The sequence below is a fragment of the Scyliorhinus torazame genome, chromosome 2, assembly GCF_047496885.1.
Source record: "Scyliorhinus torazame isolate Kashiwa2021f chromosome 2, sScyTor2.1, whole genome shotgun sequence".
In the NCBI taxonomy this organism is placed as follows: Eukaryota; Metazoa; Chordata; class Chondrichthyes; order Carcharhiniformes; family Scyliorhinidae; genus Scyliorhinus; species Scyliorhinus torazame.
In genome coordinates, this window is record NC_092708.1 from 39,410,064 (window position 1) to 39,434,748 (window position 24,685).

Consider the following 24,685-nt stretch of genomic DNA (forward strand, 5'->3'; position numbering starts at 1 on the left):
GGGTGAAAATGGTCACAACAGCCATATTAGGGGCTAGTTTAGCACAGTGGGCTAAATAGCTGGCTTGTAAAGCAGACCAAGGCCAGCAGCGCGGGTTCAATTCCCGTACCAACCTCCCCGAACAGGCGCCGGAATGTGGCGACTAGGGGCTTTTCACAGTAACTTCATTTGAAGCCTACTTGTGACAAGCAATTTTCATTTCATTTCAACATCGGGGGGGACCCTTTGAAATAGTGCCGAGAGTCTCATGTGTCCATTGAGAGTTAGTGTTTAACATCTCCTCTGACAGACAAGAACCTCTGACATTGTAGTACTGCTCAGCACTGTGGTGGCCTGTCAGCCTGGACTGTGTGTTCAATGCTCTGGAGTGGGACGTGACAGCCCAAATCTTCTGGGTGGGTGGGTTGAGAGCTTGGTCCCTGGATTGGGGCTTGAACGTAAAAACATCTGATTCAGTGGCACGAGTGCTGTTAATTCTGAGAAACAGCCTCTTCTAGGGCAATTTGAAAGCCCGGACATTAGTTTCTACAAATATATAAAACAAAAAAGAGTGGCTAAGGTAAATATGGGTCCTTTAGAGAATGAGAAGGGAGATTTTATAATGGGAGATGAGAAAATGGCTGAGGGACCTTGAGATGATTGTTATCACTCAGGAGGTAGTGATGGGCAAGCTAATGGGGCTAAAGGTAGACAAGTCTCCTGGCCCTGTTGGAATGCATCCCAGAGTGCTAAAAGAGATGGCTAGGGAATCTGTTCTCGGCTTTTTGGCTAAGATCAGGTGTAGTAACCTTTTGGCTCAGATCTGGTATGTCTCTCTTGTGGGGACCATGAATTGGATTCAATTTGAATTTGAATTGGTTTTTGGAGCAGGCAAGGAGCTGGATTAGGGGTTCGCCCCAGTCCACACTCTGAGCCCTGGCTTGGTAACTCAGAAAAAGTAATAATAGAAAAAAAGAGATGGCTAGGGAAATTGCAAATGTACTAGTGATAATTTACCAAAATTCACTAGAGTCTGGGGTGGTCCCGGCGGATTGGAAATTAGCAAACATGACACCACTGTTTAAAAAAAGGAGGTAGGCAGAAAGCGGGTAATTATAGACCAGTTAGCTTAACTTCGGTAGTAGGGAATATGCTGGAATCTATCATCAAGGAAGAAATAGCGAGGCACTGGATGGAAATTGTCCCATTGGACAGACGCAGCATGGATTCATAAAGGGCAGGTCGTGCCAAACTAATTTAGTGGAATTTTTTGAGGACATTACCAGTGCGGTAGATAACGGGGAGCCAATGGATGTGGTATATCTGGATTTCCAGAAAGCTTTTGACAAGGTGCCACACAAAAGGTTGCTGCATAAGATAAAGATGCATGGCATTAAGGATAAAGTAGTAGCATGGATAGAGGATTGGTTAATTAATAGAAAGCAAAGAGTGGGGATTAATGGGTGTTTCTTTGGTTGCCAATTAGTAGCTAGTGGTGTCCCTCCGGGATCAGTGTTGGGCCCACAATTATTCACAATTTACATAGATGATTTGGAGTTGGGGACCAAGTGCAATGTGTCCAAGTTTGCAGGTGACACTAAGATGATTGGTAAAGCAAAAAGTGCAGAAGATACCGGAAGTCTGCAGAGGGATTTGGATAGGTTAAGTGAATGGGCTAGGGACTGGCAGATGGAATACAATGTTGACAAATGTGAGGTTATCCATTTTGGTCAAAATAACAGCAAAAGGGATTATTATTTAAATGATAAAATATTAAAACGTGCTTCTGTGCAGAGAGACCTGGGTGTGCTAGTGCATGAGTCGCAAAAAGTTGGTTTACAGGTGCAACAGGTGATTAAGAAGGCAAATGGAGTTTTGTCCTTCATTGCTAGACGGATGGAGTTTAAGACTAGGGAGGTCATGCTGCAATTGTATACTGTGTTAGTGAGGCCACACCTGGAGTATTGTGTTCAGCTTTGGTCTCCTTACCTGAGAAAGGACATACTGGCACTGGAGGGTGTGCAGAGGAGATTCACTAGGTTAATCCCAGAGTTGAGGGGGTTGGATGACGAGGAGAGGTTGAGTAGACTGGGACTGTACTCGTTGGAATTTAGAAGGATGCGGGGGGGATCTTATAGAAACATATAAAATTATGAAAGGAATAGATAGGATAGATGCGGGCAGGTTGTTTCCACTGGTGGGTGAAAGCAGAACTAGGGGGCATAGCCTCAAAATAAGGGGAAGTAGATTTAGGACTGAGCTTAGGAGGAACTTCTTCACCCAAAGGGTTGTGAATCTATGGAATTCCTTGCTCAGTGAAGCAGTTGAGGCTCCTTCATTAAATGTTTTTAAGATAAAGATAGATAGTTTTTTGAAGAAAAAAGGGATTAACGGTTATGGTGTTCGGGTGGGAAAGTGGAGCTGAGTCCACAAAAGATCAGCCATGATCTCATTGAATGACAGAGCAGGCTCGAGGGGCCATATGGCCTATTCCTGCTCCTAGTTCTTATGTTCTTATGTACCGGGACTTCAGCAGAATTCATTCCCTGCCGTTACTTATCTCTTGGACTTTTCCTTGCTTTTAACGGTGAGCTGGCTTTAGAACATCATTGTCTGTTTTCCTGATTAGTCAGCAAATGTTTTTCTTACTGATGGGTGGAATAATGGAAAAAGATTGAGCGAGAGTAGTGAAACATCTGTATTTTAGTTACTTAACCTATTTCCTGGTTTGTTCACTGTAGCTGAAATGGGTGACTGCGATCCCTCTGATCACGGACCCGACTTTGTGTCAGAGTTCAGATATGTGCCGGATCAGACTGAAGAGACGGAACTCGCCATCTTTCAGAAATGGAAGGAATGCAGGTACGACGTTCTCCTTTTCCTGAACACTTCCTGAGGTAGATTTGAGATGATTTCGGCCACTGCTGTTAATTTCTTCGTATGACATTAGAGAACATAAGATGTGAATCAATCGTTTGTGGGATTTGTTATCCAGGACCCATCGAGGTGGGTGAAACCAGATTGACACACACTGAATGGACCGGCACCGTGGGCAGGCTATGGTGCGCCTCTGATGAGTAGGTGCGCCTCTGTGGGGTAGATCTTGACATCTGGCGATCGGATTAGGGGGCCAGCAGCCCATTTCACATTCTTTCTGACTTTGAATTCTGCTGAGTTCGGTACAGATAAAAAAAGGAAGTGAGGTAAAATGGGTCACCGAACATTGCTGAGAGGGTGAGGTACCCTCAATAATGACGCTTAGAGATTAAACTGTAAAGAAGGCTTTATTAGACTAATAACTATGCTAGAGCTAGAGACGAGAGCTGACTGCTATACAGACCATGAGGCAGCCCTTTATGTATGGCTCCCAGATGGGCGGAGCCAGAGGCGGAGTCCCCAGGGTTCCAAGCCCGGTCTTAAAGGGGACATCACCTTACATGATGATAAGGCAGTAACCGTTCATCACAGAGGGGAATTTTTAACCAGCCTGAGCAAGGCCTCGTCCCCTCCTAAGCCTCCCTTACTGCCATTCCCAGAGATTCACCTGCTCACCAATCACGACTGCGGCCTTGCGTGAAATCAATCCCTGAACGTCTGCGCTTTGCGCCAGTTGACCTTCACTGGGGGCAATTGCATTTACTACCTCGGCAAATATCTACAGTCATTGTTCCTCGTGGTTATCCCTGGTAAATATCCGTGGATGTGGAGTTCCTCTGAAGTTTTCAGTGGTTTGTATACAATATCGCGACACCTCTTAGATTGTCTGCATTGTGACTCTTCAGCACTGGAATCAAAGGGCTACATTCAGTAAATTTTAATATCACAGTAAATCTGATAAATGTCATGGAAGATGGCGGTGGGTCTTCTCTCTGAGCCACTGTAGTTCTTTTGGCAATGTTGTTTCTCACAGCGCCAGGGAACCGGGTTCAATTCCGGCCCCAGGTGACTGTGTGGAGTTTACACTTTTCCCCCCGTGGCTCCGTGGGTTTCCTCCGGGTGCTCCGGTTTCCTCCCACAGTCCAAAAATGTGCAGGTTAGTTGAATTGGCCGTGCTAAATTGCCCCTTAGTGTCCAGGGATATATGCAGGTTAGGTTAAGCGAATAGGATGGGTTGGGAAGTAGGCCTGGGTAGCGTGCTCTTTCAGACGGTCGGTGTAGACTTGATGGGCTGAATGGCTTCCTTCTGCATTGTCGCGATTCTAATTCTTGGCCATTTAACTTTCAGTTTTAACAAATTTAGTTGAAATGATAACTCCATTAGGAAAGAATATAGAGGCATTGGAGAAGATGTGTTTTTGGGATCCTTGAGGGGGAGGGGGAGCAGCCCCAAGTCGTGGTCCACATAGGTACCAACGACATAGGTAAGAAAAGGGAAAGGGATGTAAGACAGGAATTCAGGGAACATAGATCTAGGACAAACAGAGTTATTAGCTCTGGGTTGTTACCCGTGCCACGTGATAGCGAGACGAGGAATAGGGAGAGAGAGGAGTTGAACACGTGGCTACAGGGTTGGTGCAGGAGGGAGGGTTTCAGATTTCTGGATAATTGGCGCTCATTCTGGGGTTGGTGGGACCTCTACAAACGGGATGGTCTACACCTGGACCAGAGGGGTACCAATATCCTGGGGGGGGAAATTTGCTAATGCTCTTCGGGAGGGTTTAAACTAGTTCAACGGGGGCTTGGGAACCTGAATTGTAGCTCCAGTATACAGGAGGTTGAGAGTAGAGGTCATGAGTAAGGTTTCAAAGTTGCAGGAGTGTACCAGCAGGCAGGAAAGTGGTTTAAATTGTATCTTCTTCAATGCCAGGATCATCCGGAATAAGATGGGTGAATCTGTGGCATGGGTTGGTACCTGGGACTTCGATGTTGTGGCCATTTCGGAGACATGGATAGAGCAGGGACAGGAATGGTTGTTGCAGGTGCGGGGGTTTAGATATTTCAATAAGCTCAGGGAAGGTGGTAAAAGAGGGGGAGGGGTGGCATTGTTAGTCAAGGACAGTATTACGGTGGCAGAAAGGACGTTTGATGAGGACTCGTCTGCTGAGGTAGAAACAGGAAATGAGAGGTCACCCTGTTAGGGGTTTTCTATAGGCCTCCGAAAAGTTCCAGAGATGTAGAGGGAAGGATTGCAAAGATGATTCTGGATAGGAGCGAAAGCAACAGGTTAGTTGTTATGGGGGACTTTAACTTTCCAAATATTGACTGGAAACGCTATAGTTTGAGTACTTTAGATGGGTCTGTTTTTGTCCAAAGTGTGCAGGAGGGTTTCCTGACACAGTATGTAGATAGGCCAACGATAGGCGAGGCCATATTGGATTTGGTACTGGGTAATGAACCAGGACAGGTGTTAGATTTGGAGGTAGGTGAGCACTTTGGTGATAGTGTGGAAAGGGATAGGTATATACTGCAGGGCAAGAGTTATATCTGGGGGAAAGGCAATACTGATGCGATGAGACATGAAGGTTCAGTTAGGGCGCTCAAGAGTTACAAGTTAGCTAGGAAGGACCTAAAGAGAGAGCTAAGAAGAGCCAGGAGGGGACATTAGAAGTCTTTGGCAGGTAGGATCAAGGATAACCCTAAAGCTTTCTATGGATATGTCAGGAATAAACAAATGACGAGGGTAAGAGTAGGGCCAGTCAAGGACAGTAGTGGGAAGTTGTGCTTGGAGTCCGAGGAGATAGGAGAGGTGCTAAATGAATATTTTTCGTCAATATTCACACAGGAAAAAGTCAATGTTGTCGAGGAGAATACTGAGATTCAGGCTACTGGACTAGAAGGGCTTGAGGTTCATAAAGAGGAGGTGTTAGCAATTCTGGAAAGTGTGAAAATAGATAAGTCCTCTGGGCTGGATGGTATTTATCCTAGGATTCTCTGGGAAGCTAGGGAGGAGATTGCTGAGCCTTTGGCTTTGATATTTAAGTCATTGTCTACAGGAATAGTGCCAGAAGACTGCAGGATAGCAAATGTTGTCCCCTTGTTCAAGAAGGGGAGTAGAGAAAACCCAGGTAACTATAGACCAGTGAGCCTTACTTCTGTTGTGGGCAAAATCTTGGAAAGGTTTATAAGAGATAGAATGTATAATCATCTGGAAAGGAATAATTTGATTAGAGATAGTCAACACGGTTTTGTGAAGGGTAGGTCGTGCCTCACAAACCTTATTGAGTTCTTTGAGAAAGTGACCACACCGGTGGATGAGGGTAAAGCAGTTGATGTGGCATATATGGATTTCAGTAAAGCTTTTGATAAGGTTCCCCACGGTAGGCTACTGCAGAAAATACGGAGGCATGGGATTCAGGGTGATTTAGCAGTTTGGATCAGACATTGGCTAGCTGGAAGAAGACAAAGGGTTGTGGTTGATGGGAAATGTTCAGACTGGAGTCCAGTTACTGGTAGTGTACCACAAGGATCTGCTTTGGGGCCACTGCTGTTTGTCATTTTTATAAATGACCTGGAGGAGGGCGTAGAAGGATGGGTGAGTAAATTTGCAGATGACACTAAAGTCGGTGGAGTTGTGGACAGTGCGGAAGGATGTTACAAGTTACAGAAGGACATAGATAAGCTGCAGTGCTGGGCTGAGACGTGGCAAATGGAGTTTAATGTAGAAAAGTGTGAGGTGATTCATTTTGAAAGGAATAACAGGAAGACAGAGTGCTGGGCTAATGGTAAGATTCTTGGCAGTGTGGATGAGCAGAGATCTCGGTGTCCATGTACATAGATCCCTGAATGTTGCCACCCAGGTTGAGAGGGTTGTTAAGAAGGCGTACGGTGTGTTAGCTTTTATTGGTAGAGGGATTGAGTTTCGGAGCCATGAGGTCATGTTGCAGCTGTACAAAGCTCTGGTGCGGCCGCATTTGGAGTATTGCGTACAATTCTGGTCGCCGCATTATAGGAAGGATGTGGAAGCATTGGAAAGGGTGCAGAGGAGATTTACCAGAATGTTGCCTGGTATGGAGGGAAGATCTTATGAGGAAAGGCTGAGGGACTTGAGGCTGTTTTCGTTAGAGAGAAGAAGGTTAAGAGGTGACTTAATTGAGGCATACAAGATGATCAGAGGATTGGATAGTGAGAGCCTTCTTCCTCGGATGGTGATGTCTAGCACGAGGGGACATAGCTTTAAATTAAGGGGAGATAGATATAAGACAGATGTCAGAGGTAGGTTCTTTACTCAGAGAGTAGTAAAGGTGTGGAATGCCCTGCCTGCAACAGTAGTGGACTCGCCAACTCTAAGGTCATTCAAATGGTCATTGGATAGACATATGGACGATAAGGGAATAGATGGGTTTTAGAGTGGTTTCACAGGTCGGCGCAACATCGAGGGCCGAAGGGCCTGTACTGCGCTCTATTGTTCTATGTTCTATGTTCTAATTGACAAGGATGATAGCTCTCAGAAAATGCTGAATGGGCAGTTACCTCTGGGAAAAGTGAAAGCTGAGGGGTGACAGGGGCTTTGGGATATTTGATGACGTAGGTGTGGAGAAAATATCAGCATCCTACACGAGGTAATAAATATAAGGTAGTGACTAATAAATGCTGTCAGAAATTCGGGGAGATCCTTCATTAACCAGACTGTGGTAAGATTAGGGAATGTGTTATCTCCAGAGGAGTTGAGGTGAATAGCGTGGATGGATTTAAGGGAAAACTGGAGAGAGAAAAGAATAGAGCGATAAGCTGATTGGGTGAAGTGGAGCAGAAAGACTGAAGTAGACTCTTTGAACTGAGTGTCCTGTTTCATACGAACATAAGAACTAGGAGCAGGAGTAGGCCATCTGGCCCCTCGAGCCTGCTCCGCCATTCAATGAGATCATGGCTGATCTTTTGTGGACTCAGCTCCACTTTCCGGCCCGAACACTATAACCCTTAATCCCTTTATTCTTCAAAAAACTATCTATCTTTATCTTAAAAACATTTAATGAAGGAGCCTCTACTGCTTCACTGGGCAAGGAATTCCATAGATTCACAACCCTTTGGGTGAAGAAGTTCCTCCTAAACTCAGTCCTAAATCTACTTCCCCTTATTTTGAGGCTATGCCCCCTAGTTCTGCTTTCACCCGCCAGTGGAAACAACCTGCCCGCATCTATCCTATCTATTCCCTTAATAATCTTATATGTTTCTATAAGAACCCCCCTCATCCTTCTAAATTCCAACGAGTACAGTCCCAGTCTACTCAACCTCTCCTCGTAATCCAACCCCTTCAGCTCTGGGATTAACCTAGTGAATCTCCTCTGCACACCCTCCTGTGCCAGTACGTCCTTTCTCAAGTAAGGAGACCAAAACTGAACACAATACTCCAGGTGTGGCCTCACTAACACCTTATACAATTGCAGCATAACCTCCCTCGTCTTAAACTCCATCCCTCTAGCAATGAAGGACAAAATTCCATTTGCCTTCTTAATCACCTGTTGCACCTGAAAACCAACTTTCTGCGACTCATGCACTAGCACACCCAGATCTCTCTGCACAGCAGCATGTTTTAATTTTTTATCATTTAAATAATAATCCCTTTTGCCGTTATTCTTACCAAAATGGATAACCTCACATTTGTCAACATTGTATTCCATCTGCCAGACCCTAGCCCATTCACTTAGCCTGTCCAAATCCCTCTGCAGACTTCCAGTATCCTCTGCACTTTTTGCTTTACCACTTATGTGCTTTATCGGCTTTTTGTAACTCTGTGAATGGGTAACTTGGTATGGTTTGAATAGAGGATGCTTTAAGAAGCCTTTAGCAGTGATGCGAGCAGGCAAATTTCACTAGAAATCTTCTCTCTTTGCAGGGGGCAAACACCATCTCAGGCAGAAATGAACTTTCTCAACAAAGCTAAATGGCTGGAGATGTATGGCGTGGACATGCACAAGGTTAAAGTAAGGACCGGAGCGAATTTGGACTGTTTAGTGATGTCGCCCATCATGGATAAAGTTAACTGTTTTCTCGGTCTTAAATTAGATTGGCTGCGAATGAGATATAGACCGAGAATGCTAGAACTCCACATCGTGCCAGGTCACATCTGTGGAGAGAAAAGCCGAGTTAATGGGCTGAGCTTTCCTGTTCTGACTTGGGGCTAGTTGGTGAGGGTTAGGGGTCCTCTCACTCATTCACAGAACTGGGTCCACATCCCAGCAAATGGAGATGGGTCTTTTAACCTGGCTGCCCCCGTTTCCACCTCCGGCCGGCTGCAGGAGGCTGTGGTCCTGACTCCTTCCTCTGCAGCATGAGGATCGAGTGGGGCAGGAGGCAGGATCATGATGTTGGCCTTATTCCAAATGGCCTGTGGAATTTCGGAATTGTTAACTTACAGCTCCGAGAGCTCCTTCTGATAATTCATACATCATCCTAATAACTGATATTCAAGTCTGAGGTCAACCGGTGTCTCTCTGGAAGGGGCCATTACAGTGGAGCCTGGTCCTGCCTTCACCCACTATCCACAAAGGTCGGGTTTCCAGCCAAGGTTCCAGAATTGACTTGGGGAACAGGCCCATTATCCCGCCTTCGCTCCAGCCAGTTCTAATGTCCACCCTTTTGGACGGTAGATCTTGGTGATATATTTGAGGTTGCATACGTTTTCTTTATTACACTTTAATTCTACTTCTATCGTTCGTATAGCTCTGAATAATGTTGTGTGTCAACATTCCTGAGGTTTGAGGTTGAATTTAGTGCATTCTTGATTGTCTGTGGGTACAGGAGGTGACAGATGTCCTCATAGTCATTTTTATTTCTGTTTGCCTACTTAGGGGAGAGATGAAAATGAATACAGCCTGGGTCTGACCCCAACAGGAGTACTGGTATTTGAAGGCGAAACAAAGATTGGACTCTTTTTCTGGTCAGTTGGCCCCATCTTCACCCTTTTACAATGCACATAAGCTGAAGGTCCCATTAATCGTACTGCCTACCCTTTTTAAGAAAAAAAATGTGCAGGTCCAAGAATACAGTTGCTTTGGAGGTTACCCGTTGGTACTTAACTGGTTTGTCAATGAGGCAACCATTTGACAGGAGTGTGCAATATATTTGAGGTCTTCAATTGATATCCAAAGTGAAAGGGACAATGTTCTAAGTGCAAATATCACCTGAACTTGAGACTGCGCTTTTACCTGCAGCTTATTTTGGCCCATCAATGTTGTGTGGTGTGGTGTATAGTGATTGTTTGGTCGTGTATTTGGAAAGAAAGCTGTGGTATCAGTAACAAGTAAGTGATGGGTAGCACAGTGGTTAGCACTGCTGCTTCAGGGCGCTGAGGACCTGGGTTCGATCCCGGCAGGCTGGAGGGGTCACGTGGCTCCTCATTCATCTGGGGCGGCGCGGTGGCTCAGGGTTAACACTGCTGCCTCACAACACCAGGGACCCGGGTTTAATTCCAGTTTTGGGTCACTGTCTGTGTGGAGTTTGCACATTCCCCCCCGTGTCTGCATGGATCTAACCCCCACAACCCAAAGATGTGCAGGGTAGGTGGATTGGCCAAGCTAAATTGCTCCTTAATTAGAAAAAAAGTGAATTGAGGGTACTTTATTCAATAAGTAAGTGGTTAAAGAAGATATTGTACAAAATCTAATGGGTCACAAAGTTGCATTTTAATCTGGAAGTGGGAAACATCCCGTTTCTCGCGTTACTTTGGTGTACATGGTTTCTCAAATGAAAGGCTTCATATATTATTGTCCTTGTTTTCAGGCCTAAGATCATTAAACTGGAATTTAAGAAAAGCAAGCTAACTCTCGTGGTGGTGGAGGACGATGAGCAGGTAAGAGAGAATCGTGATTGTCTCCATCAAGCTGGGACAAGCTTGTATCACATCGCTGAAGACTGGAGGTGGTGGTGGTCTGAGAGACTCTGGGCAGGAAATTTTGGTGGGCTTCAGGACCCTGCCGTCAGGCTCCAATGGGATCAGAAACTGATAGGTTGGGGAGGGGGTTGAGGGAAATTGGTCACTTGGCTGTGCCACTCCTTGAGTTAAGAAATGAATAACCAGAGAGTAGACCTGCTGTCCAATGAAGGATGGTAGGTGTATTATCCAAGCCAATAGGAGGCCCTCGGATACTGAAGCAGCAGCAGGTTGCCTCAGCAGGTAAGCGAGAGAGGGGAAAATCGCCCCAAAATGGAGGAGCGCACACTCCCAACATTTACAAACTTAAAATTAAGACCAGGCCTTTCCAACTGGATGGGAGGAGGGGGGCGCATGGCGGCCTGCAGCTGCTGCTGAGCCCACCAAGGTAGGCAGGGGAGGGCCTCAAAGCCTGCCTGGAGTACTGGACCCAGGTTTGCCTTCTGTTGACCTGTGGGGACCTGGAGGCTGACTGGAAAACCGTTGGGTAGCCTTGCTATCCTCTCCACTCTACGTCTGGGGAAAGTGGCACAGGAGGATGGAGGCCTAATGAATTTTTGTTTCCATATTCTAATGTTCCCCTTTAATTGCATTTGCTCCTTTTTACATTTCTCTCCCATGCTATTTGCTGCTGCTCCCACTATTCTGTACATCTGTCCCAATTTGCACCTGATTGCAAACAAAACACTTGCATTTGGAAATCTCCAAACTTGCTCTGCACAATGTGAGTTTAAATTGTGCTAGGAGTGGAAAATATACATCCTAGTGTCATGGGACACCTCGAGTGTATTTGATGAAACCTTTAAGTGTTTTACAGCAGCTGCTGAAAATCTGAAATAGAAACAGTGAATGGGATAAATGTACAGCAGGTCAGGCAGCGCTTGTGGAGAGAAAACCAAGAGTTAATGTTTCAGGGCGTCGACCTTTCACCGGAGCTTCTGACAAGAGACGTTACTGTTTTTCTCCCCACCGGTTATGCCAGACCATTGCAAGCATTTTGATTACATTGTTTGGCCACTTGTGGAGGAATACATTCTATGTTAATGTCCCGACCCGTGCCCCCCACCCCCCCCTCCCCTCCCGAGATTGAGCTTTCTCTGCAAGCAATGCAAGCTTAAGAGTTGAAACAATTTGTTCTTGTTTTCAGCAATTCAAGTTGGGTCATGGAATGGGAAGGTTCTGACTGCAAATAGACATGTTAATTTCGATCAGTGTCTTTGCCTGTCTATAAACACCCTGATGATTGGGTTGTCCTGGATGCAGAGTTCAATAATAATCAAGAATATGCATTGAGCGCGCACATTTTCTGTACATTCAGTAACCCCGGCCCAGTGTCTAAAAACAGGCACTCTCTGGGATCAACTTCATGCTGGATTTTAGATCCTGCTGGATTTCGAGCTGGGCAGTTCGGATGGATTGGATTGGATTGGATTTGTTTATTGTCACGTGTACAGAGGTACAGTGAAAAGTATTTTTCTGCGTACAGCTTAAACAGATCATTTAGCACATGGAAAGAAAGTATGTAATAGGGCAACTCAAGGTACACATTGTAAATACATAGACACCGGCATCGGGTGAAGCATACAGGAGTGTAGTATTAAAGAGATCAGTCCGTAAGAGGGTCGGTTAGGAATCTGGTAACAGCGGGGAAGAAGCTGCTTTGGAATCTGTTAGTGTGTGTGTGTGTATGTGTGTGGGGGGGCTCTTTTGAAGCACTGGCTGCGTCCCTAAATCTGGGCCAGAATCTCCCGGTTCCAGTCCCACTCCGGTACTTGATGGTCACGGAAGGTGCATTCACGATGTGGTCAGACAGGTTGATTATCATCATGTCAACCCTTCTAATATGCCTAGTGGCAAGGGCAGAGAGTTTCCCGGCCAGTCGTACCGCAGAAAGCGATGGCGGACCACTGCAGCACTTTGCCAAGCACAACCGTGGACCAATCCAATGGAGGTCCATGGTTGCCAATGCCCATCCTAGGGCGTGGTATCCGAGAGAGGAGGCGTCACTGTGGGAATGTAGGAAACAGTTCATTTAAACACCACAAGATACAGCACAATATTGTAATAATGACCAGAGAAACTGATCATTGAGGGACAAATATAGTGCGATGGGATCCTTTCTACTCACCTGAGGGGGCAGAATCATTACATTCACTCTCCTAAGGTGACAAATGACTGCACTGAAAGCTTCCTAAGCTTTTGCTGTTTTTAAAAATCACTCTCTCTAAAGGGCACTCCACCCGGTTACTAACCAAGGTAATGGAAGTTGAAAATTATAACCTTGGCATACGCTCAAGATTTTAATGAAAGGTTGGGCATTCTGCTTTGAGGGAACGCATTGTTCCAGCTGAACATGCTGCTTGGCATCTCTTTAAGGACGACATGATATCTGCCTATGGCGCACCTGCTGGTGAATATTCAATGCCTCGAGTCATGCCAGGAAGATGGGCACTTGGGTGAGGTCCTGGGAGGTGGCTGTCGCTCAGCCTGGTGCCTTCGGGAGAAAAAGCCAGGAGCATGAAACGTGTGATCATCTGCTACCTGATAACTGTAATTAGGCACGTCGCAGAGACTCCGAGTTAGAAATCATTAAACATCAATCATTTGGAGCATTGGCCTGTGTAATTTCAGCCCAGCAGAGACTCCTGAGGGAAGAGGGAGAAAATCTGCCAAGAAAGAAAAATCAGTCGATAGAAAAAGAAAGCATAAGCTTAGAAAATCTTCACACCTTTGCCTCTAGACTCAACATTTCCAATGTGCTCATGGCTTGCCTCCCACCTTGCACTATCTGTAAACTTAGCCCATCCAATACCCTACTCCCTGTGTACTAACTCGGGCCAAGTTCTATTCACTGTCATCCCTGTGGTCGTTGACCTATATTAACTCCTGGTCCAGCGAAACTTCAATTATATTTTATTATATTCTTATCCTTATTTTCCATTCACTCCAGGGCCTTGCCCTTCCCTATCTCTGGAGCCACTTGCAAAACTCTTGAGATCCCTGCATTCGTCAAATTCTGCATATACTTGATTTAAATTGCTTCACCGTTTTTGGCTGTGACTTCAGCAACCTAGACTCTAAGCTCCTGAATTCCCTCCCTGAACTCTCCAACTCCTCTATCTCCTTCTACACTTGGATGGGATCCTTAAATCCAGGCTCTATGACGAGCAATTAGCCATCTGTTCAATTATAATCCATATGTGGCTTAATGTCAAAATCTGCTCGATTATGCTCCTGTGAAATGCTTTGGCACATATAGGCACTATAAATTGTTTAGGGGAAACCTCTATGTAACTAGAGGTGTGGAGGTACCTTTAATGCAAATGTGAAGAAGGTTTGTTTTCTCAACCATTGTGTCACTGTGACTTGCTGAAGTTTCCGCTCCCAGGCATGTTGCTGGATGAGGCACCTCTCCCCAGGGGGTTTGATCAGAAGAAAATAGAGCGAGTGAAATACGATTAAATGTGCTGTGGGCTACCAGCTGGGATAGGGCTTTTGAAAATCGGGGAAGATTGGCAGTTCAGATGGATGTTTCCATAAATGTTGCTGGATAGTGAACCCCCCACCTTCACGTCAAATGGGTTTGCTTGTAATTTCACTTGGTCTACTTGTTAATGTAAGGTTCTGGAAACCCCAAAGACACTGCAGGTTCTTTTTGATGTGCAGGTAGTTCATGTTGGCCCAAGTGTGTCTTACCTTCTTCCAAAAGGTTTTCTCTGCAGTCTTGTTTCTTTTTGTAACTTCAGCCGAGAATGTGAAGGTTGACATGAATTTCCTCATGGTGGTGCTGGAGAGTGCCGTCTTGCTGATACAGTGGCTTAACGCGGCCCCTTGAGCTTGTGTGCTGAGCTGTCCTTCTGTCTGGGCAGCTGGGTTTGAAAGGTGCATTCTCTGATGGGGTTCCGTGAAACTGTCCGCAGCAGTGCCTTGATGATCTTCCATTCCAGTGCTACGAGATGAGAGAGATAGCGATGCTGAACAATATTTCTTGCTTTGACAAAGGATCATCTGGACTCGAAACGTTAGTTCTTTTCTCTCCCTACAAGATGCCGCCAGACCTGCTGAGATGTTCCAGCATTTTCTCTTTGATATTTCTTGCCTACCAGTTTTCCTAAAACATAAATAAAGGACCCAATATTGTGTCTCAAAACTTATCCGATTCATGATTTTGTTTGGAGCTGGCATTCATGTGATGACATCATTGCTTATTACACTCATCATTCCTGAACATTGGGACTAATGGTCAGAGCTTGAGATCCAGGGTCGCTGACCGTAGTCTAATACCTCGCCCTTGAGGCTAATCCAATCCACAAAGTAATTGTTATCTGGATATTCCACCGTGAGAAATTGCTAATTGTTCAGCTTTTCCCTCAACGCACATCCATTGTCTGAACTTTCCAAGGCAGCTATCAAGTTTTTTTTTTCTCTTTCCTCTTCCCCAAAGACATTGACACTAATTCTAGCCCAGCCCCACACACACCCAGAGCAGACCAGGCATTGATCTGAGATCTCCTCGATCCTTATGAATCCAGAGGGCTTGTTGTCACTCCGCCGAACCTTTGGTGGGTGTACCAGTGGGGTTTTTAAAGCACCTTAATTTGAAAAGGCTCGTTCCCAAGTTCAGAATGTTATGGAATTGAGTTGGTAAGTGATCACTTTTTCCCCACTTGATTTGAGTACGACTACCTATTTAAATCCGCTCGCTCCCAAAATATTTCCGACTTCTAAGAAAAGAAACAACATCAACGCGGGAAGTCTGAAATAAAAAGTGAAAGTGCTGGAAACAGTGAAGAGAAAAATAGGGTAGCGACTGTCTGAAGGGAGGAAGGACAGGGTCACAACTGTCTGACTAAATGGAGGAAGGGGATGAGCTTCTTGAGAGAAAATGACCCACATCACTGGTCAACTGTGCCCAACACTGGCATCAGGTTGAATTGCCAATGATTAAAAAGGTGGAGAAAGATGGGGAATGTTGGGTGATTTTATGAATGTCCTCTCAATCAGGCTGTGAAAAGACAAGGACTTCAATTTGCCTTGGTTGACTGTCTTGTCGTAATAAATATTTACTAACCGCTAAAGGCTGGTGGGGTCCCAGTCATGAGTCATTGATTCATTGAAGTTCACCTTAGCAAAGCGGTGGGGTGGGCTGTGATGGAATGCATTGAGTCTGGGCTGACTGTCTGTCAGAGGAACCTAGTGCTAATCCCATCATTTTTTCCTCTCCCCATAGCCCCTGTAATATAATATAATCTTCAGTGTCACAAGTAGGCTTACATTAACACTGCAATGAAGTTACTATGAAAAGCCCCTAGCCGCCACACTCTGGCGCCTGTTTTAGGTACACGGAGGGAGAATTCAGAATGTCCAAATTACCTAACAAGCACATCTTTCAGGACTTGTGGAGGAAACCGGATCACCCGGAGGAAACCCACGTAGACACTAGGAGAACGCGCAGACTCCGCACAGATGGTGACCAAACCGGGAATCGAACCTGCGACCCTGATGCTTTGAAGCAACAGTGCTAACCACTGTGCTACCGTGCCGTCCATGTCTTCCTCTGCTTCAAAGTGTTTCACCTGCTCTCCCTTTTAAAAGGTGCTGTGATCTCTGTCACAAGCGGAGTGACAGGGCTGATTGAAGGCGATTGTGTCTCTGCAGAGAAGAAACTGCAAAAATAACTGGCAGTTGCTCAATCTTTCCTAGATTAACCAATGTGGAGTAAGGAGAATGTCAGGATGTACTGTGGTGAGCTGGTGCAGTACTGGTTTGCAAAATGAATATCCACGCTTGTTTCGAAAGAGACAAAGAGTCATCGGACTCAAAACGTTGCTCTTTTCTCTCCCTACAAATGCTGCCAGACCTGCTGAGATATTGTAGCATCTGCAGTAATTTGCTTTTATCCACGCTGGTATACTCTGATCAAGGATGCCAGTATCTATTTTCTACGTTGCTTGTTGAAATGAGTTGGGGAGGCGGAAGGGAAGTCTTGGGCTGATCTGAAATGTCAGGCTTCCTCGGGGTGTCAGAATGGAGCTGTAATTATGCATTAATGTTAGTGTCAAAGAGATTTTTTTCTCTCTCATGAAATCTATGGAAATGGAAGGTCAGCGAGGGACGCTGCTTGCTTTGCTATTCAATGCTGATATTCGCACCACTGCACCAATCTGCGTCAGGGGAAATAAAATCAGAGCACAGGAGTCCGATCAGTCCATCATGCCTATGTCAGCTCTTTGACACACTCCTCACTTGCTTGCCTTTAATGCAAAAGGGGAGCCTGCTTGGTCCTCGCAATCGCGCTCCAATCGGGTGCGCAGAGGGGAGAGAAATGCACATACCAAGTGCAGACTTCAGTCAGTTCCTTTGTGCCGTCTTCACCTTTGTGAGAACGGAAAATCCAACCTCGCACATGTAGGTAGCCGTGAAGGGCAATAGCAACCAAATGTGTGTTTTACTCCGCACTGGATACGCCTGGGAGATGCTACACCAGAATGCTGACAGCCTCATGGGCTTTTGGCGTGGTTTTAATGTGTTATCACAGGTCAGGTTCAGCAACTTGGTCTTTTCACTTGTAGTCAGCTCTGGGTCTCGAAAGGAAATTTTTCACCCACCACTTCTATTTCAAAATCTGAAACTTCCCCCATTTGCCAGTACTTCCCTGGGCTTTGCATCCTTACTTGCATTGACACAATTGACAAAACCATACTCTTTGTTCCCAAGTCAAGATCTTCTTTGTAGGCTGTTAACCAAAAGCCCTGGAGCTCTGTACAGAGGTAACACTAGTACTGCTCTGTCCTGCCCTGGACTCTCCTGGGCAGCTCTTTCCAGCAGCTTCTGTTGTGAGATCCTGGCCGGTAGGCACACTGCCTATTTGCGTCTCTGACCATCTCTTACTTGTAAGAATATGATTAATCTTCACAGTCCTCTTGCCTTGCTTGTCAGCAGCTAGAAAATGGAAGAAGCTCTCCTCTGTAATTTGGCGCCAAAACACATGCTTACAGGGTGTTTGACATCAAGTGTAGGTGCCTTGCTCACTGCTGCCACTTCTGGCCGGAGGACTGCACACAGCCTCATTTCCTTTTCGTTTAAAAGGCACCAGCGGGTGCCATTCTCAATAGAAATGCCGGTAGCACTCTTGGGTGATTCTCATGTGATTGGGATCACCTCGGGAACACCGTGAACGATCACTTTGCAACCCGCCCGTGACTCACACATGGGTCGCGACCCGCACTTTGGAAAACCCTGGTCTAGAATGAGTGTGAGTGAACCTCAAACCTTTAGCAACTATGCAACTCAGTACTGCACAAAGCAATATATCTTTCCCACTGGGGAAGTGATGGGATGGCTGCTATTGTAAAAATCCAATTCGCCCTGAATGCTCTACTGCCTTTCCCGCTGAGCAGAGGCAGGCGTGGCATTGATGGCAAGATAGGGAACAGCAGAAAACCAGGTAAAACAACCAAATAAATGACTGGAACGTTACTTTTTCTCCACAAGGGTAAAGAACAAGAACACACTTTTGTATTTCGACTGGATCACCCGAAGGCTTGTAAACACCTCTGGAAATGTGCTGTGGAACACCATGCCTTTTTCCGACTACGGGGACCCGTGCAGAAGAATTCAAACCAGCTATCCTTTGTGCGGATGGGCTCCCGGTTCAGATACAGGTAAACGTGCCCTGAAACTGGGATCTGTTAAAACTACCGGACATAACGTAATTGGTGATTTGCAGGGTGGTGAGTGGCAAGTGGTGTAAAACAGTACATTAATGCGGACTTGTTAAAGAAGCATGAATTTTAAGGAAGGTAATCTAGATAAGGGCCTGACTTTTAAAACCTTTAATAATAGAGGGATGTGATTGATGGTTCAGTGCAGTGTATACTTTAGAATGTATGTTATCAATGCATTTACTTTTTTAGGGGTTCCCAGACGCTGAACACAAATTGGCAGCTTATATTTTAAATATTACATGCCATTTGTCAGCTAGTCTCTGTCTGTGTCTAGGCTCCACATGAGCCTCTCCCACCTTGCTTTATCTAACTCCATTAACATATCCATCCATTCCTTTCTCCCTATTATTTGCCTAGCTGCCCCCTTGGGTGCATTTAAACTATTAACCTCAACCACTTCCATGTGGTAGCAAGTTCCACAATCTAACCATTCTCTGGGTAAAGAAATATTGCCTGAATTTCCAACTGGATTCATTGAGGACTGCCTTCTATTGATGGACTGTCCAAATAGAAACGTCATCTTTATGTCTACGCTATTGAACCCCATCAGAATTTTAATGCCTTCATCAGGCCCCTTCTCAGCCCTCTCCCTACTCCACAATAGAGCCTCTGCCTCTTCACCTTTACCAATAAAATGAAATGAAAATTGCTTATTGTCACAAGTAGGCTTCAAACGAAGTTACTGTGAAAAGCCCCTAGTCGCCACATTCCGACGCCTGTTCGGGGAGGCTGTTACAGGAATTGAACCGTCTGTCTTGGTCTGCTTTCAAAGCCAGCGATTTAGCCCTGTGCTAAACCAGCCCCTGATGGTTGCCATTTCCCTGTTCCCAGAACATATTTTGCAAAATTAAGTGAAAATCTTTTACTTGCTGAGAGACATGAATGCATATTCCTGGTCAGTGGGCGCAGGTTGGCTGTCTGTATCACGGTGAATGGCTGTAGGCTGGCGATTGGGCATTGGCGTGTTCTGAATTTGGGATTCCACCTGAATGTGGGATTAGGTTTTGCAAAGACTGGAGCTCAAACTAAACTGCTGACTGTAAGTTATTATGTCCGTGGCTCGCCATCAAATATACTTGTTATTGGAAGTTTATGAGCAGACTCAAAACTATTGGATTGCTTATAGTGAGAGCCTGCTTTATTCCTTAATTTTTGTGCTTTGTCCTGTCCATCCATGCTGAGATTGCAAGTCCTTCCTCGGTCATTGTTTCCCTCCCTCGCCGCCGCCAACCACTCCACAAACATCGGGTGCACCTCCTCAGTTGATGGGAGGCCCTGGATGGGAATTCCTTATCACATCATCGAATGAAAATCCGCCATCCATTTCAACAGCGGTGAATTAATGTCTCCTGTCTGAGTTGCCTCGCTTTATTCTCTGCAGTGTCCCCCAAGAGGGCTGATTACAAGATTTAAAGGAGCATTCTAAACCGGTTGAACCCAAAAGCAAAGCAAATGAACACTGAAGGCACCTTTTAGGCTGCAGGTCTTGTGCCAGGATGAAGCGGGTTGTTTCATTGTACTGGTGGAAATAGGACCCGACAATCCTGTTGCACTCCCACCACTTCGCCATTTTCTATAGTGTGTCAGGTTCCTTTCATTGACGGTGCCCATTGAGCAATCAATTGTGCAGTGGGAATGTGAATTATGGCTGGGGGGGGGGGGGTCACAAATTTTATAATTTGGCAATGCCTGTGGATTTGCAAGATTCCTTTAAACTGGATTTTTAGAAGAAAAATGAGCCTTTTCCAGAGAGTGGGATCTTTTGCTTTGTCTGCCTCTAGCTGATAGCTGGAGGGACTGCTGCATTGCTGCTTGAGGGGCGCCGGTGTCAGAAGCAGCCATGCATCTTTGCACCTCCTCCCTCGCCAGTGACAGTTTCAGGAAGTAATTTCTGAAGTGGTTGATTTGCAGTGGCCGAACAGAGTACCAGACCACCAAAACCAGCAAACCACGACGGCAAGTGTCCTTCGAGCGCCGGCCCAGTAGACGCTATTCAAGAAGATCGACGCAGCAGCGAGGTAAGAATCTGACTGATGGTGCAGGTGGCTGAGTGCAGAGAGAGACCTGGAAATGTCTTCTAGTTATTATTTATTATTGAAATCAGCTACTGAGCAGCACACGTGCCCGCTTGTGTTAAAGTCAGCACAGGTTGTAACCTCTGGGCATGAAAATGTACGCATAGTGCACTTTTGATGCAAACAATGATGGACAAGAAAAGGCTCTGACCTATCTAGCCTGTTCGCCACAGGAGTGAATCCTTGTGCTTCACAACATATCTACTCCCCACCCCACCCAAAATCCCAGGAGGCACACAAAACCAATTTCCATAGAATCCCTACAGTGCAGAAGGAGGCCATTTGGCCCATGGAGTCTGCATCGACCCTCCGAAGGAACACTCTACCGAGGCCCACTCCCCATCCCATCCCTGTCTGAATCGAACCCGGGTCTCTGGTGCTGTGAGGCAGCAGTGCTAACCACCGTGCCAGGGGAAGAAAAATGGTAAGTTCTTTGCCGACCCCCTGAGACGATTGAAACCCAAGTCCAGGAGATGGCTTTGGCCCTGACACGCAGCGTCTACATTTTGTGCAGGATGATGCAATGTGCCACAAAGTTTCCGACTCTGAGGTCTCAAAGGCTGGTGGAAAACCTGTGAACCGGTCAGCAGATTTCTGCACTTCTTTCACGGAATCTTCCAGCATCAAAGATGGCCATTCAGCCCATCGTGCCCCACACCAGCCCTTTAAAAGGACTGTCCAATTGGCCTCACTCCCCTGATCTTTTCCCCGTCGCCCTGCATGCTGTTTCCTTCTCAAGCAATTTATCCAGTTTCCTTTCACAAGTTGTAATTGCATTGACGTCCACCACCTTTTCAGGCAGTGCACTTCCAGTCATAACATGTCTACATTTGTAGCATATGAATGTTTGCTGTTGTACACCAGTTAAATATTGGGCTACGTCTGTTGTCGATGCCATGCTTGCGTACTTGTATGGACTGCTGCCACCCTTCTAGGGGGCAGTGTGCCCCGGGGTGCCATGCGTGGTCATCCCCAGGCTCTGGAATTGCAAATTTTACAATGCTGACTGTATCAAGTTAGCTTTTTCCTACCATGCTTCACTTTTTACTGGGGGAGGGGGGTGCTGAAGGGTTTATTACGGCCGTCGCCGGGTGGATTGGAAGTGACCCTTCCTCCCCATCCCCATACCTGGTTCAGAGGGATGGTTTGCGTTAGTCTTCCACCTGGTTGTGTTATGTCTGTGGCATAAGACTGGCATAATTCAGGTTCACCTCATCCATGGGCAGCATGGTAGCACAGGTGGATAGCACTGTGGCTTCACACTGTTTCCTCCCACAGTCCAAAGACGTGCAGGTTAGGTGGATTGGCCGTGCTAAATTGCATGTAGTGTCCACAAGGGTTGGGAGGGGTTATTGAGTTGCAGGGATAGGGTGGAAGTGAGGGATTAATGTGGGTCGGTGCAGACTCAATGGGCCGAATGGCCTCCTTCTGCACTGTATGTTCTATGTGATCTATGTCCCAGCAAACAACCCCCCCCCAATGGTTTTGCGCATGGACAGGAAAGTGTGTATGTGGGGCTGGGTATTGGCAATCATGTTGCATGTGTATCTTGCGTTGGCGGGTGACACAGTGATATTTTGATGTTTAACCGTTCTAGTGTTGCAAGATGAAGTGCTGGGAAAGAGTAAAACTGTCCCTGACTGTACATGTGGAGCTAATGTTCCTCGGGGCGGCCAGACACATTTGCTTGAATGGTGGGTTGAGGAAATCTCTGAGACGCTGTAATTCGGATGTTATTTTGGGGGATCGAAGGGGGGAATGTGAAAGATTCTGTTTCAATAATGAAGCTAATGCTTACATTTTGTGGGCTGTGCTGGAACTGAATGTGGCTGTATAATTACTTTATTTTCCTTTTTTAACCAAATCTTTTGGATTGCTGGGCACACTATCCCTCTGCACCAACATTAGTCGTTAAACATTATGTCCCTGGAATGTTACTAACCGTCATTATTTCTGTACTTTTACAGCCAATCCTTTCAACAGAAACTTGGAACCAAGGTAGGTAAATGTGTTCCTGAATTCAGACTAATGGACTGAGAGTCACTGACCAGGTCGGGTCTGCGGAGCAGAATTTAGTTGATTGTTCCTAGCGACCATGTGGCCTGCCTGTCAGCTCAAGAGCAAAATACTGTGGATGCTCGAAATGGAAATATTCAGCAGGCCTGGCTGGTATCTGTAGAGAGAGATACCATACCAGTTCATATAAACTGCCTTAACTCTCTTACCAGGCTGCCTGACCTGCTGAGTACTTCCAGGGTTTTCTGGACAAATCAAGAATATAGTTTGCAGCCTTTGCAGTAACTTTCTGGAACATTCTGTCATGTTTAATATATAGAGTCATGGTTGACTGTATTGGTGCCTAATATTAGAAGGGGCTGGTTTAGCATACATGGCTAAATCGCTGGCTTGTAATGCAGAACAAGACCAGCAACGCGGGTTCAATTCCCATACCGGCCTCCCTGAACAGGCGCCGGAATGTGGCGACTGGGGGCTATTCACAGTAACTACGTTGAAGCCTACTTGTGACAATAAGTGATTATTATTATTATTGTTAAAAAATAGCTTGCACAGACTAGACGTAGGGAGGATGGTTTTCCTGGCCGGGGTGTCTAAATCAAGGGACACGGTAGCAGGATACAAGGAAAGGACTGAAGGTGAGGATTCATTTCTCCAGTCAGAGGGTAGTGGACCTGTGGAATCCTCAACCACCGAAGCCTGTTTCAGCAGACTTGAGGCAGGGGTAGTCGGGCTGAATACATTCAAAAGAGAGACAACTTTTAGGTTTTAATGGCATCCAGGGGCATGGGGGGAAAGCGGGAATATGGCATTGAGATGGAGGATCAACCATGATCATATTGAATGGCGAAGCAGGCCCGAAGGGTCGAATAGCCTGCTCCTGCTCCTGCCCCTGTTTCTATGACCGTTGATGTTCACTATATATGTGCGAGCCTGTATATGGGTAAATGTTAGTCGGCCGCTGAATTCAGCGGAGAGACTATACAAGTCTGGTTCTGTTCTTACCTGACGTGTGCACATGCAGCACAGGTTGAGAATTCTGCCCCCGTTCTCATTGTAAACCTGGTGCGCAAAAGCCAGTTACAGCGCCCTGAATTAAATCGGCTAACCCAACAACAACTGGCATTTATGTATATCTTTAGCGTAGCAAAATGCCCCAAGAAGCTTCATCGAAAACCTCTCCATCAAAATATGACACACAGCCACGTAAGGAGACATTGGATAGATGAAGCAAAGCTTGGTCAAGGAGAGAGGATTTAAAGAATGTTTTAAGAGGAAAGCGAGATGGAATGGCTCAGGGAAGGCTTTGACCACTCGAGACATAGCCAATGGTGGAGTGATTTAAGAAAACGTGTGGTTTTACAGGAGGTTTAAATCGAAAAAGCTCCGAGGCCTTGGAGGGCTCTGGGGCTGGAGGGGATTACAGAGATAGGGAGGGAGGCATGAGGAAATGGAGGGGATTTGCAAAACAGGCTGAAAATATTAAAAGGGGCCAGTGTGCCAGGGTGAACAGCATGCAGTGTGAATTAGCATTAGGAAAGCTCGGGGCAGGATGGAAGGCCAGCCAGGGGAGTCTTGCGATATTCGAGCCTCGAGGTATTGCGGGCGTGGGTGAGGGTTCCAGCAGAATTGAGGTGGGCTAGCCAGGCAATACTACAAAGGTGGGAGTCGCTGGTCTTGGTGGAGGAGTTGTTACGTACAGACTGAAATCAGGTCTGTCACATTCCTGATGCACATTTCTGTAACTCAGTAAATAACCTTGTTGAGCATTCGGCTTGATTCAGTGGCATATTTGAAGCGTAAAATATTTGGATTGTTTGAAGGGAAGAGCTTCACTTGACTGCCTGTGAGTTCATGTCATTTTAAATTGTTGTGCATGTCATGTCAAATAGCCTGGCTGTTTTTCACTCCTTGTATTTCTTATTAAACTGATAGTGACTTAAAAGGGCCACCTTTTTATTTTTATTATATTCTCAATCGGGGCTACTCTCCTTCCCTAATGGTGGTCACTAGCGACGTGAACTTTTCTGTGATTACCTTTACCCTCCTTCTTAATCATGTACAGATCCTGATCCTGT

At 46.0% G+C, this 24,685-nt stretch overlaps 1 protein-coding gene across 2 annotated transcripts in view; it reads left to right on the top strand.

Annotated features, from left to right (window-relative positions):
• epb41l5 (erythrocyte membrane protein band 4.1 like 5) overlaps positions 1 to 24,685 on the top strand; it is a 211,912-nt gene that overhangs the window by 109,936 nt on the left and 77,291 nt on the right. For both annotated transcript variants that reach the window (XM_072470182.1, XM_072470187.1), the window contains exons 7-13: positions 2,721 to 2,841; positions 8,753 to 8,840; positions 9,708 to 9,796; positions 10,639 to 10,708; positions 18,284 to 18,453; positions 20,428 to 20,534; positions 22,559 to 22,589. In XM_072470182.1, coding sequence (XP_072326283.1) covers positions 2,721 to 2,841; positions 8,753 to 8,840; positions 9,708 to 9,796; positions 10,639 to 10,708; positions 18,284 to 18,453; positions 20,428 to 20,534; positions 22,559 to 22,589 — 676 coding nt within the window. The remainder of the gene's footprint in view (positions 1 to 2,720; positions 2,842 to 8,752; positions 8,841 to 9,707; positions 9,797 to 10,638; positions 10,709 to 18,283; positions 18,454 to 20,427; positions 20,535 to 22,558; positions 22,590 to 24,685) is intronic.